Source organism: Passer domesticus, chromosome 5 (assembly GCF_036417665.1).
Source record: "Passer domesticus isolate bPasDom1 chromosome 5, bPasDom1.hap1, whole genome shotgun sequence".
NCBI lineage: Eukaryota > Metazoa > Chordata > Aves > Passeriformes > Passeridae > Passer > Passer domesticus.
Window position 1 is genome coordinate 70,524,923 of NC_087478.1, and position 14,810 is coordinate 70,539,732.

The 14,810-nt window shown below is 39.9% G+C and overlaps 1 protein-coding gene across 1 annotated transcript in view; it reads left to right on the forward strand.

The window, feature by feature from the left end:
- The first annotated feature begins 319 nt into the window (after nucleotides 1-319).
- Nucleotides 320-14,810, forward strand: part of MTPN (myotrophin) — a 30,406-nt gene continuing 15,915 nt past the window's right edge. The window contains exon 1 of the mRNA XM_064420917.1: nucleotides 320-529. Coding sequence (XP_064276987.1) covers nucleotides 458-529 — 72 coding nt within the window. The 5' untranslated portion in view covers nucleotides 320-457. The remainder of the gene's footprint in view (nucleotides 530-14,810) is intronic.

Below are 14,810 nucleotides of genomic sequence, written 5' to 3' on the forward strand. Positions count from 1 at the left end.
CCGCGTCTCCATGGCAACCGCGGGGCCCGGGCGGGGCCGCGGGGCCCAGGGCGCATGCGCAGCCCTCCCTGCTCGCCCTCCCCTCTCCCCCCGCGGTATCCCGGAGAACGCGGGGACGCCGGCGGCGCGCGCATGCGCCCTGCGCCCCGCGTGCCGCCGTCCCGCGTGGGCGTCGCGGCGGAGCGGGGGGCCGGGCGCGGGAACCGGAAGCGGAAGCGCGGCCGCGCGCGAGTGAAGCCGCTCCTCGCCCCGGCGGGACCGCCCGCGCTGCCTCGTGCCCGGCCCGGCCCCGCCCCGCGCTGCCCGCGCGCCTTCCCGCGCTGCGCCGAGCCCGGCCCCGCCCCGCCCGGCAGCCGGGGAGGGGCTCCCGCCGCCCGCGCCGCCGCCCGCGCTCCCGGCAGCTGCCGCCGGCCCCTCGCCGCCTCGCCCGCCCGCGCCCCCCCGCCCGGCGGCCGCGATGTCCGACAAGGAGTTCATGTGGGCCCTCAAAAACGGAGACTTGGATGAGGTGAAGGACTACGTGGCCAAGGTAAGAGGCGGCGGCGGCGGCGGCGCGGGCGGAGGAGGGAGGGAGCGGGGGAGGGAGGGATGTGCGCGCAGCCCCCGGGATGGGGCCGGGGCGGCGGGAGCCGCGGCCTGGCGGGCACGGGCGCTCCTGGGCCGAGCTGAGGGCCCCCTCCCCCTCCTCGGGGCCTCTCGGCTCCCCGGCTTCCTCCTCGTCTCCTGCCCCCGGCCGCCCCTCGCGCATGCCGGTGCAGTCGTTCCGTGTCACTGCGTGAAACTTGAAGGACTGACAGGCGGGATCCCGGTCCTGCCTCGCTGATCTTTGTGGATTTGTGGCCTCGGTTTGGTTATCCTTCCACTCTGTGCCTCAGGGCTCATCCTTAATAGGGTGATGCTAAGCCACCGGGTGTGCTGAGGCTTAATTCATTAACCTTCTGGGAAGTGTGCTGATACCTGGTCAGGGCGAGTGCTGCGGGAAGAGCAGACACCTGTGTGATGGCTGAACAGTCCTCAGGTGCACGGCAGGATTGGAAAGCTGCATTCTGTCCTCATTTGCCTTCTCTTGTCACTGGGGTTTGTGGGAAAAGCACACAAGGGCAACATTCTGCTTCAGTGAATCCTTGCTGTTCAGGAAGATTGTCTGGGAACTGTTACATCAGAGCAGAGGTGTACATCTAATTTACCTGTAATTATTTTGATCTCCGTACAAGTTAATGATTGTCTCTGGGAGCTTGACACATGCTGACACAACTTGCCGTGATGATTTAGGTTCTTTCTACTCCAGTTGTCAGCTTTCAAACTTGTAGTGCTCCTGGCAAAAAGAGAAGTGTGCAAGTACTTCCAGCTGCTTTAGTACAAAGTCCAACAGCTTAGCCTGAATAGTCTTCTCTGACAGTTCCAGCTAAGCTGCTGGACTTTGCATCAAAGTGGCTGTGCACTCACATGCTCTGCCTGTAAAGTTCTAGAGGAAATAACTGGGAACAATGTAATTATCCCACTTCAGCTGTTTGCTAAGGGTTGTGTACCTGTGTCTGTGCAATAAAGTTGGGTAATACATTGGTATGTCTGATATCTTCTCAGATGTGGGGAATTGGAGTGTGTCAGCAGCATATTTGGATTTTTTCTACTGCTTTTAAATGGTTTCCATGTCTAGAATTCTAAATTCACTGCACGCTAGTAATTATTGGATCCTTGTGTATCTTTTGCTGAGGCAAAAGTTTTAATGCTTTGGCAGTGTTTTGGTTCAGTTTCTATCTACAAGTTCACTGCAGTGCTAATTAGAAAGTTTTTTTTTTTTGTATTCCCATTCTTTCCGAGTGTCACTGCAACTTGTGTAGCAAATGGATTTATGTGATCACTCTTCATCTGCTTCAGTGCCGCGTCAAATACTTGGTTCCATCTGCTACTGAAAGAGGCTTGAGCCAGCCTGGATGCTGCTGTAGTAAAGAGGCTGAAGTCTGTCATCTAACTGTACTAATGAGGCAGACATCCTTAAAAGAGAGATACTCGCTGGAGTTAGATGGTTACTGTAAAAGGAGCCAGCAATCCTTGAGTGCTCTTACATTGTAGAACTGCTTCTGATGTAGAAGTTGAATAAACTCTGGGGTTTTTTTGTTGGTTTGTGATGTAATCTTATTCATACTTTCCTCACACTTGCAAGTTTGTATTGTGTCTTCAGTTGTTAAACAAACTAAAAGAAGTCAAATGTTTTCAGTCCTTTTTGTTTCCTTGACAGACTAGTGGGCTAGTAAAGTCTTAGGCTGGTTTCCTCTGGAAACAGAGCTTATATAAGCAAGTTTTGACTGATCCTCATCCTTTCTAGTGGTTTTTAAAATTTTTTCTGTCTGATTTTTTGTAAGTTTTACAGAAGTGCAGGTAGGTCAGTTTTGGTGAAATAGAGGGGGTGCCTTCAGGGAAGGAAAGAGTACAAGAATGAGTTTAGGTTTTGCTATATAACAGGAAATGTACGTTGAGGAGGGGCAAGAGAACTTCATAAATCATCTGAATGTAGGAGAAGCCTCAGCTGGAACTTTGCATTCTCAGTTCTGAGATTAATGAAATATGTGAAGGCAAATCATGCTTTGGTAGTTAGAGTTCTCAGGAAAGTATCTGTTCTGTGCTCTATGTTCTTGCTGACTTTCTTCCTTATCAGTTATATGGCTTCTGCTCCCTGCTGCTTTCCTGCTCTAAGTATGATTTAATGTTCAGGAATTTTACTTATATAAACTTTGCAGCAGCATAAATTTCCTCTCTCTGTAATGGGGCGGGCAGTCATATATCTTACAGTCTGCATCTTCATAAAATTCTTCCTGAAACTTTTGTTTCCCAGCTTCTCATTTGTTTTGTTTCTTGTTCTTAGTCTTGTTTCCTCATTATTTGTTTGGAAACAGTACAGCCTTTAACTATGATCTTGCAGTTTTGCCACCAATTACCACATGAAGGGTTTGACCTCTGATTTTTATTTCATAGTTGAATGGGATTAGCTTGAAATGCTAACTAGGTGACCCTGGGTGCTCTAAAAATAATAATATAAATGGAGTTTATCAGTGGGACTCCAGGAGTTGAACTCCCTTAATCAGACTGGACTTCACTTATGTGTAGTAACCTGTGGAAGTCCTGTCTGTGGAGTCACAAGTAGCTATTTTTTTCCTTTTTCTTTTTTTTTTTTTTTTTTTTCAATCTGAGGTTTGACTAGTAAGTACCAAGAAGAATGTGAATATTTCTGCCACTTCAGCAGTTCCTGGACAAAGAAAGGATACAGAAACAGAAGCAAAGGTCTCCATTTGCATTACATGTTTTTCTACATAGGGATTTTGCTTTCTCCTGAAGGTACTTTCTTCAGGGAAAAAAGTTTGCACAAAAAGAGTAGTTCTGAGGGGTGTCAATGAAACAGAGAATGCCACATGATACTGCTTTGTTGCTTAGCAAAAGAGACCCTCAGTGTTGCCAGTCTGCATTTGAAAGATACTGGTGGCTTCTATTTGATTAAAATATGAATGATTATTCTTATAGTTTGAATAGCCTTGTAAGACTTCTTTCTGTTTTTGTAAGGGACATTATATTAGTGTCTACATTTCTGAACTTGCAACAGTGTCAACTTTTTCTTTATGATAAATGTAAATTTCTCCTGGAATATGGTATCTAGTGTGTTATGGCAGCAAGTACAGTGTCAGCTATTTTTATGATGACGAGATTAAAAAGTAGTTTTTACTGTTTGCTTTCTTTGATGTCTTCCTTTTTAATATAGCCAGCATATATTAGCTTCAGAGATGCCTACAGGAATCTAAAAGCTTGAAGGAATTCTGCACTCTTCCCACATACATCCACTCAAATTTTTAAAATTCCTCAAGAAAGCAGAAACTTCCATGGGAACAACTGAATCAAATGTGCAGTTTAATGGGTGAGGAGGACCCACGCAACTGGAAGAAATTTACCTCCCTCAAGGTAGGGAGTGGGTTAAAAAGTACTTGTTAGAAGAGTAGCAAGTTGTATTAAGCCTACAGAATTTCTTAACATGAATGGTGTTTGCGCTTTTTCCACTTCTTTAGCCTTCTTCCCCGGTGGAATTAGATAAACTGTGCATTTGCTTAGAAAGGACTCCTCTATCAGCATGTGCACATAGCGTTTCCAATCGGCAATAGATTTCTGAGGTGAAATACTATTTATTTTATTCACTAGGCAAAAAGTTTTTGGCAAGATAAACTTCAATAAATGTTTGTTCTGAAGTAATTTCATCTCCCATAGCTTAACTGAGAATTCCCCACTTCCATGAGCTGATTTAATCCCTTACATCGTTTCCTAAACCTCCTGCTGCTTACATTTAAGTTTGGTAAGTCAACTAACCTAATACCATAAGAAGATAGGACAGGCAACAAAGCTGGAAGCACCAGAATTTTACTGCTCAGAGGACTGGGAGGTTGAAGTTATGGTAGGCTGTGAAATTGATGTTCGTAGAAAGTGGCTGTGTAGGCATTTCTGGTGTGGAGTCTTGTTTTTTTAGATACAAAACAAACAAAACCAAATTCCTGGAGGACCTTCAATAACTCATTTAGACAACAGCAACGACCTGTGAGTTCTTGACAAAACTGTGATGCTGCAGTCTTGCACTTCTTTGGGATATAGTGAGGTTTGAATACATGTCTTGAGACATACATAAAACTTGATTACTGCTAAACTAAGTATGGAGGCTAAAATAAAAAAATATTGTCTAGAAATACCTTTTTGAACAAGAAGCAGCAGTCAGGGATATAGTAAAGTGTTGTGAAGCATAGAAGAAACTTGAATAAATGTGCAAGAAGAAAGATTAACACGGAGTAATAAATAGCTTTTAATTCTTGGGGATAACCTCTGTTCTCTTCAGTATCCATTCCAAAGACTTTTACACCTTCAGTTACAAACTAAATGAAAATGTGTGCTTAAATGGTTGCTATATATGAGTGAATTATTTGATTTACAGATAAAGCATATAATGGATACATTGAAATTCCCCTTACCTCATCATGCTGAATGCTGAAGTGCACATTGTTATTATGGCTACATTGATACCTGAATTGCCTCTGGTCAGGTAACAGGTTTCCTGCTCTTGAGTGACAGCCTGGAAGCCTGTCTGGATTACAGTGCAGGGCAGCAGTACCTCACTGGCTTGTCCAGGAGCATATCAGAGCTAGCCCTGATCTGGGAGCTGCTGGACTGAGCTTATTCCCTCTGGGGCCTCTTGGGTATCCCTGTAACTCCCCAGTGTTTTGCCAGCACTTTTACTATGAGGGTTTGTCTTTATCTGCAGATTCTTGGAGTTCTGTTATTTTCCACTTGATTACTGTTGAGTCTGCTGAAGTGTGATTGCTAAAGATAATTTTGTTTTACTGCGTAGTTCTAATTAATCTTGGTGTTCAATTTACATTTTGCAAATTTTAACATGATGACCTAAATTCTTCTTTTATGGAACAAGATAATTGTTTGCTACTGTAACCTGCCATTAGCAGATTCCATGTTCATGGTGGAGCTGCTCTTAAGCAAAATCCCAGGAATGTACTAGAAAAAAACTTTTATAAAAACACAGCAAAGATGCCACTTCTTAGTAGTGTGCACAATAAAATTAATGAGGTTGTTGAAAACCACCTCTTTGGGATGGCTAATTAATTTCCCCAGTCTGATCCAAGAGAGTCTGAGGACATGTGGCAAAGAATTATTCAAAGATATTAACAGTTTGTGCATCAGTTCTTAAGTAGTTTATAGGAGCAGCATGGAGTAACAAACTTGTGTGCAAATCTGGCATTGTGGTGGAATGTGTGACTCACTGACTGAAGGAACATCCCAGGATGCTCAAATCTCTCCTTTTTTTTTTTTTGGTGGTTTTTTTGGTGTTTTTTTTTTTTTTGTGAAGGTACGGATAGAACTGATTCTTCAGTCATTTCAATTTGAAATGTAAATAGAGCTCATTCCAGCTGTGATCATTTGAATGATCATGAATCTGGAACTGCTAAATGTAATATTTTCTTTGGGATGTTGATGTCAGGCTATGGTGATTTTGTTCATTGAGTTCGTGTCTGTGCTCTGAAAATCTGGGTAGCTTTAACATATTGCCTATATGATTCATATTTGACCTTTCTATGCTTAAAACCCAAGTTAAGTACTTACTTGATTCTGTCTGGGGTGTTCTTACTGTGCTGATTTGTCCTGTGCCTAATGGGTGTTTGCTGCAAAAAGAAGAGTTATTAAGACCAGATAATAAAACATTGAATTTAATCTTTTTTTCTTTCTGCTGATGTGCTAATGTATTCCATTCCCTAAATTGAAAGCAAATTTTATCTCTGAAATATATCCTGTTTTGTCCAAGTTTGTGGTATACAGCATCTGCATTCCTAAGTATGATGGTCAAAGTTGGGAATAGATAACAAGCAGAGAAGAAGAACTGATGCACAAACTGTTAATATCTTTGAATAATTCTTGAATAACAAGCAGAGAATTTGGTGATGTGAGGAAAATATTGAATTCTACTACTGCTCTTCTTTTTTCTGCCTCCCTTATTCTAACCACAGTTTTCCCTCTGCTATCAGTTTTATCTTTAATAAATCCTTGTTTTTCAAGCCTAGCTCAGTTAGTTAATTTTGACTTCAACAGAAGCCTTACAGGAGATGAGCTAAGCTTCTCTGTTCCAGGAGAACAGTTCTGCAGTGCTATGGATCCGTATCCATTTGGAATGATATATGGAATGTTGACTTAGATGAGAAGATCGTGCAGTGAATGTTGACTTGGGTACCATGGCATTGTGACTCATGCAGGCCACATAAGTAAAAAATACTGAATGAGTGGATCTTGCAGCAGTGTCAGAATGCATAAATAAGGATTTCTTTGGGTAGTTCTCAATAGACCAAACAACTACCATGTGGTTTTTCTGAAGGACCAGAGGCTCAGCTGGTAATATATCAGGATTTGAAGGTCAAATATTTTACTTAAGTTCAAGGAGAACATTGTGGACTGAGGGTTCTCATGTCCAAGAATTTTTATGTCTGATTAATGGTCAGAAGAGAAAATATAGGAAAGATGCAGAAAACCAGGGGATGATATGATTGTATTGCTGAAGTCATGGGGATACAGTTTTATGTAAAGTTTTATTTTACAGTTTTATGTGAAGTTGAATTTAGCATGTTTTTTATGGTTTCATGTAATGCTTGTTTGAACTTCTGAATATGTGTCCACAAAAAAGTGCAAGAAAAGTTACCTCTTTCTACCTAATTTTCCCACTTCTCAAGTTGAAGGTTTGTGTTAAATTATCCCTAATTTTTCATCCCCTTCATAGTAAAATGAATGTTGAATTTCCTAGTACAATTCTGTGGAAAGAAACAGTTGTCATTTCCATAGACAGATCTATTGCTAGGACAAAAGCATGAGCTGGAATTAATAAGTGCCAATAACTGACCACCAGTTGGTTATACAACAGTTGTTTTTCTTACAAGTTGTAGTTTCAGCAGTTTTGAACAATTAGATGTTTTTCTGCTTTAGCTCATTATGAGGGGAGGTAGGTACAAATCAGTACAGCTCATATTAAAGCAAGTTTTAAACTTTTATTGGATGCTGGGTATCTTTTTACAGTATACTGCTGTTAAAGCCTATGATGATCCTGACCAGTGATGGCAAATTCTACAGTCACAGGCCACAGATGGGGAAGGAAACAATACTTTCATTTAAATGGTTAAGGAACTGCTATCTGTCATGTTGCTGTTTTGACTTGGAATGCAATCAGTACTAATAAGTCCTACTGAACAAGCTGCAGTGTTTGTCTTAATTGTGTTTGATTGGAATGTTCTTGTGTGGGGTTTTTTTTGTTTGGGGTTGGGTTTTTTCCTCTTTTTAATAAAGACTAAGGTAGCAAATAATTTGTTTTCCCTAAAGCAACTGAAATTCTGATGAGGGAGAGTAGGAAGGGAAAGAAAAATATGGTCTTGAAAACTCATAATGCACATGAATATGGCTTTGAAGTAGCTTGAGGGACTTGGGATTTGGTGCTTTTAGCACTTTGCCCATTTTTACATTCTTTATTAGTATTTCTTATGCAGTGTAATTCTGTAGCTCAGATCAGATACGTTGTTTGCCAAGGGCAGTGCATTTCTTCAAAGGAAGAATTTTTGTGTCTTTCTTGCTGCACCAAGAATTAGAATATGGTCTGCACTTTTGTCTTTGCTTACAGACATTGCTGCCTTCCTCCGTGGTTACAGGCCAGAAGGAAATGGTGAAATCCTTTTACTTAGCCTTCAGCTGTGCTTTGGAAATCAAAGAGAGTATTTGCATGCTGTGGCTAATGAGCTGAGCAGACCAAGACATCACTAGATAGGTGTTGTGGAGATTGCCCTGTCACACTTCCAGCCAAAGTCCAGATAATGTTCTGAGTCAGTTTGTACAACAAAATTGTGTGCTCAGAGTTTCTGATGAGCTAAGATCCAGTCTTGATAATTATTGTTGGATGACTAATTCTTTCATTTCCCAAACTCTGGTCATTTATGAACTTGCTTTCTAACACACTTGTGACCTATAAATTAGTTATTAGCTTCAAGCAGGAAAGATGAGCTGTTAGGCCATTTGAGACAATAGATAGAGAGCTGTCCATAGAACAGTTACCATCAGCATCTCTCATTTAAACTGATTTGTTAATGACACTATGAAAGCAAATACCATAGGCAATAAATGTTTAAAAAGTATTTTTTTGTTTGTTTAAAAATACTTTCAGTGTTTGATTCAGGTAATGCAATTGAAAGTAGAAGATTTCAAGTCAAATAACAAAGAGTCCAGGAGACTTCCTGTGAGGTGAGATCTGCATTTCTCTTTGTGCCCTATATTAAGAAAAACCAAACAAACTCGCAAAAAATCCGAGGGTATCCTTTGTACTCAAGTGAGGCATTTGTGCGAATCGTTATTTCTTGGATTGCTGACTTCTCAGTAACTTCAGTAATGTTGTTAACTGTTTCTTGGCTAAAGTCATGGATATTTAGTATAATTTAAAAAAAACTTGAATTTGCCTTGTGATAAAAAGAGTAACTGTCTGTTATTTAAATTTACCTTGGGCATAATGACAGTAAATATAATTACTTTCAAAATAGATTCTTCTAATTAGAGTATAGCATGAGATACAGTTTAGTTCCATTTCTGTGACAAGTTAATAGACTCTATTTACTAAAGCATTTTCAACAGTAATTTTTGGAAAAAAATAGCTTAACTTGTAGGTGGAGTATTTCAAACTGAAAAGTGAAATACCAATATTTATAAGTTTTAAGGAAACTATTGCAGTGAAGCTGAATATTCCAAGTGTGTATAATTGGTTTAGGGAGCCATTCAGACATATGTTTTTAAGTATATACTGCTTAGAAAGCAGCATTTATTTTATGGATGTAAAAATAGCTTTTCTGATTGAGTTTTTTGTTTCCATGTTTTGTTTTTGCATGACTCCAATCACCAACTGCTTCATCATGTCAACAAAACTCTGCATTAAGGCACAAAACTTCTAGAACTCATTAATGCTGCTTTTGACATTTCATATCTTTTTATGCATTGCTGAATGAAGAAAATGTAAATTCACTGTGCACAGGAAAATAGCACTTGTTAATCTTATAGGAAAACCTATTTAGAAGCTGAGCTTCATTGCTTTGGATTTGATAGAACACTTGATTTTGCCTTGGATATATCTTTTGTTCAGTTTCTTGAGAGGTAATTCCTGCTTATAGTGCTAAGGCCCAGTTAAGGCACTTTTATTCAGGGAATTTTTAACCATAGCAGTAATCTTCAGGAGATACACTCATCTTCCTGTTTATTCTCTCATCTCTTCCTGATACAGTACAACCTGAGCTTTGAGAATTCACATTTGTTATTGTTGCAGGGTTTTTTTTACTTATTGTGTCTTTAGGTCATGCAGAGAATTCAAAAAATCAAGCTGGCATCTATTGAAACTGAAACCCAGTAGCTGGCGCCGTGTGTTTGCCTCAAAGGAAAACATCCACTTCCTGTTCATTCCTTGGACAACATGTACTCAGCAGTTTAATGCAGAACTTGATGTGGGGTTCTTCCAGAAACTGAAAGTGTTTTAGTTGGCAGTTAACTCAATGCAGAAGGTGTAGCAATGGCTGGGATCCTTTGCTCAGCTGCTTAACTTTTGGGGCAGTTTCTGACATGTTAAGCTTGAGAAAAAAAATTCCTTTTTGTAGGAACAGGTGTTGTTTTGTAGATTTTTCTGTTTTCGTCGTGTTATCTATTATCAGTTTACTGATGGTCTATTACTGAGACAGAATTACTGCTCTGATTCCTGGTTTATGTATGCTTGATGGCTCCTGTTTAGCAATTGTCTGGCACCCATGTGAACTGGAATATCTTCTGCTTAGTATACTCTTAGAATAGGTATCATGCAAATCACCTCATCCAAAATGCACTGGTAAAACATGAAGTCTGGCCAATCACTTCTGCAATAAAAAATCCAACCCTTTTAGGCCAGCTCAGTGTTGCCTATGAAAAAGGACACTGCACTGTGTTCAATAGATGCAGTGCTTAACAAATTCTTCAGAGTGAACATTAGGTTTATGTCAACTTAAGGGATAAAGTCATTAGATTGATCTGCAATTCTTTAGAATTAATGGTTAAAGGCTTTTATTGATGTTTGTGCCCTCCATATCAGGGCTGACAAGTGAGTCCTGATGCTGTAACTAAAGCATTTTAACTTTAATTCTGAATTCTAAGCAGAGACAGTTTGGAAAGTATCTAATCATTGGATGTTTCAGTTCATCATCCAGAATATTTTGTGCACAAACATTTATCAGTTAAAGAGGTAATCTGAACAGAGAGCAATGATACCTGTGTCTGCAGCAGCTTATTCTGTCAGAACTACTTGCTGCCATTACTCTGAGCTGTTACCTGACTAAGAATCAAACTTATAAATGGAAATTTTGGACCAAACTTATAAATGGAAATTCATAGGAGCTAAGAGAATCTGCACAACTGGGCCCTTCATTCCTGTTTCATCCCTTGCTGGTGCAAGTAGTGAGTGGGTTACATTATTTCTCACTCAAATCTTTACACAGGTTAAGCATTTTGGGGGAGGGGGGAGAACAGCCGTTTTCAATAACAGTGTTTGGCACATCTTTGAAGCTGGGATTGTAGCATGAGCTTCTAGAAGCTGTAGCTAGGAAACAGTTGGTTCATTACTGTTCTACAGAACAACTCATGTATCAGGTTTGTTTGTCTCCCAAAATGCTGATACAACTGAAGTGCAGATGGCTCAGTAGTTCAGTTTATTTAGCAGTTGTTTCTGGAATTGTATTTGTTTGACTGAGACAAAGGACTTCAGATTGCATTTGATTATGGTGGATAAGCTAGATACTTGTTTACCACCAACAAAACCTGAAAAGTATGCTTGTTAAGCACCTTTTTGTTGGCTTAAGCCAGAATAAGTGCAGCAGCACTTTAAAAGCTTTTCAGAGTACTTTAGATACACTATCAAGACAGGCAAAATTCATAATCACGTTCATAATTCATTTTCTTAACTTTTATAGACTAAGTATTGGTGTTATTATTAGCAATTAAGGCTTCTCCTAAAGCAGAGAACTGCAAAGTGGATACCCATTTTTTACATGGACATCTACATCTGTCTGCTCTGGTTGTACAACTTGCTACAGGATGCCAGCTGGAGACACGCACTATCCTCAGAACAGAAACCCATTTTTGATGAACTGATGAGAGTCTTTTAGGGGGAACGTTGTGCTGAAATTCTTTGAGTAGCCTTTTTTTCATATTTTTAAAAACAGAAGCTCAGTTGGATATTGCAGGATAAACTAACAGCAAATACTAGAAATGAATCCAGAAAAATAATGAAAATTTGATACTCATGTCTTCAGCCTCTTCCACAGGGATTTAACTTTCCATATTCAAGTTCTCTTCTCAACATCTGTTAACTTGCATTTGGTTTTTGATCACTATCTCTACAGGATTTCTTGTGGATGTTTTTGCTATTTCTGTTTGTTTCAGTAAGATGTGATAAGGGGGAGGTGTAAAATCATCTTGTCCCATATATTTCCCAAAGCATACAGGGTAGAAAGAAGACATCTGGGAGAAAATTCCTTTTTTCTTCAAGTTATAAAATTTAGAGGATGGGGAATAAAACACCCAGAGGAGTTAAAAAGATGTTATTAAATATGTCAGAGGGTGAACACAGAAATAATCAGTAGGAATGCTTAGCTAATGCAGTCACTCTCAGCTGTTTAACAAAAACCAACAAACTTCTAGGTTTTCTGAAATTCTCCAAGTGCGAAGTGGGTATGCCACACAAAAAATCTAGGTCATTTGTTTCAATTCAGTTGTCTGCACACAAGTGTAGTCGACTCAGGCTGCAGTTGGAAAACTCCTGGAATGGTTTGGAATATGCAATAGCAGTTGTCTCTGTGCAGGCTGAGTGAGGCTGGGTTACACTGATTTTTTTGAGAGGACTGAAAGTAAGTAATTTTTGAAAGTACAAGGAATTCACATGAAAATTTGGATCTTGCACAAAATTTTTGCAGTTGCCATTGGAAACTGCCTACTTTCAGTTGCAGCCGAGTTTCCTTGGCTCTGGTAGGATCTTATTGCAAGTTTTTCACTGAAGAAATCAGCTTCAAAATCATAAACAATTCACAGCTTACAACATTAATCTTTTTACTTCCCTTTCTGCTCTTTGGCTTAACCCAGACTTTGAGTTACTAGCTATTTCACCAGGTTCCACTCTTGCTCTTGGTTGGAATATTTAGTGACTATTAGTGAAACATGGTCATTTTTCTTGTGAATCAGAAGATAGAGACAAGAAATCTTGAGACTCCATCAGCTTACTGGGCAGAAATGATAAAATACTGTTGCTTCTTCTTAGGCTTCCCGCATTGTGTTAGAAGTTTTTTCAATAAAACAGGTTGAGTGGAAATGGGAAATTTACCTTTTCCGTCTGCTCTGTCCAGTTCTCAAGGCTGCAACCCTTGAGGCATATCTCAAGAGTTTTTTTCCATTTATAGGAAAAAAAAGTAGGGTTTTTTTAAAGTTTAAATGATACGTTGCACTGACTTGTTTTGAGCTGGTTATTTGAATTGTTCTTGCTCTTAGTTAAAACAGATGGGAATGTGAAATCAGCACACTGGACTAGTGTTATGATGAAATACACAAAAGTTTACATAAATTATTCCTTGTCTAAAGTGCTGGACTGGTGGTTCAGTTTACCTTCAGATTTGTATTAAGGCAGATGATGTGAGGGTCTGTCTGCTGTATCAATGTAAAGCTGTGTCAGTTCCTGTCATAGATGCAAAAAATTAACCTCTCTACCCAGCAAAAACTGCTTCAGGCTGGTGGTCATTTGAGTTACCATAACAAAGTATTTAAAGGAAATCTTATAAGCAGCTTGGAAGAAGAAATTAATTTATTTTCTCTGCTAGTCAAAGGTGTTCAGAGTAATGTTAATTTTACACTTGAAAATAGTAAATAATATTTTTTTAGATACACCATAAAATGGATTCAGTAATTCATAGCTAAAGTCTTTTCCTATTGGTAATCTCCAGAGACCTGTGAAAGTGGTAGCATGGATTTTGGTTGGCTAAATCAGCTTGTCGTGGCAAGAATGAAAAGTACTTCATCAAAGTCAGTGCTGCTTTTTAGACTCTGAGACTGTTCTGGACCGTTGGAATGTTCTGGGATCACTGAAGTGAAGGCCTAAAGAGCAGACCAGGTGACTATTTCTGTATAGCAAGCTGCATGGTATTCTACAATGCTGTCAGATTTCTTCAACATATTTTATAAAAATGCATCTCTTGGGGGTGTAGGTGTATTTCATTCCATTTTGCAGTTAAGGTTGGCAGTGTGTGAATTGGTGCTTTAGGTGAGAACAAGGTTTGCAGAATGGAATCTATACAGAATCATTCCAGAGGCAGACTGAGGAGCAGGAAAGCACTCCTGTTCAGGTCATACGGGAAATCCAGTACTTCTGCACATAAGATTGTTTCAGTAAAATTCCAATAGTAAGAAAACTGGGAGAGTAACAGTTGAGTCTTCATTGGTAAAACTCAGTCTATTGTGTTGACTTTGTATTTGAACTCAAAATCAATTTTAGTTCTTTTCAAGTCTTGATAGATAATTGAAAAACAGAGTATTTGAGGTTCCAGTTCTGTGCTTGAACAACTGATTTGTGGAAGAAAAATTCAGAGGAGGAAAGATATATAAAGTTCTGTTTCTATGATGAAAGGTCAGATTGCCCTTTTTTGTGTTATTTCATAAAATCATAGAATGGTTTGAGTTGGAAAGAACTTAAAACATCATCTAGCTCCAACCTCTCTGATGTGGACACAGACACCTTCCACTAGACCAGGTTGTTCAGAGCTCCAGCCTCCCTGGCCCTGAAAACTTCCAGGGATGGGGCATCCATAGCCTGAGACACCTGTTTCAGTGCCTCACCACCCTCTCAGTAAAGAATTTCTTCCTAATATCTCATCTAAATGTTTTCCAGAGCTGAAAACAGCACTTCAGGTGAGTGAAGAGGGGTAGAATTGCCCTGCTGGCCCCATGGCTTGGGGTGCAGTCCATGGTACATTTGGTACATTTGACACATCCTCTCAGGATGTGAGAGAAATCTAGAAACACTGTACAAATATGCAGAGATTGAGGAGGTATGACAGCTGAAGTGCAGCTGAAGTTAGTTAGGAATCTGGAAGGCATAGGAAAATCTCTACCAACTGCTTTATGGAGCAAAGGACCTATTGAAAAAATTGTACAAGCTTTTTTATCTCTGGCTTTATTGGTAGGTCAAGGATGTACAAGTTGAT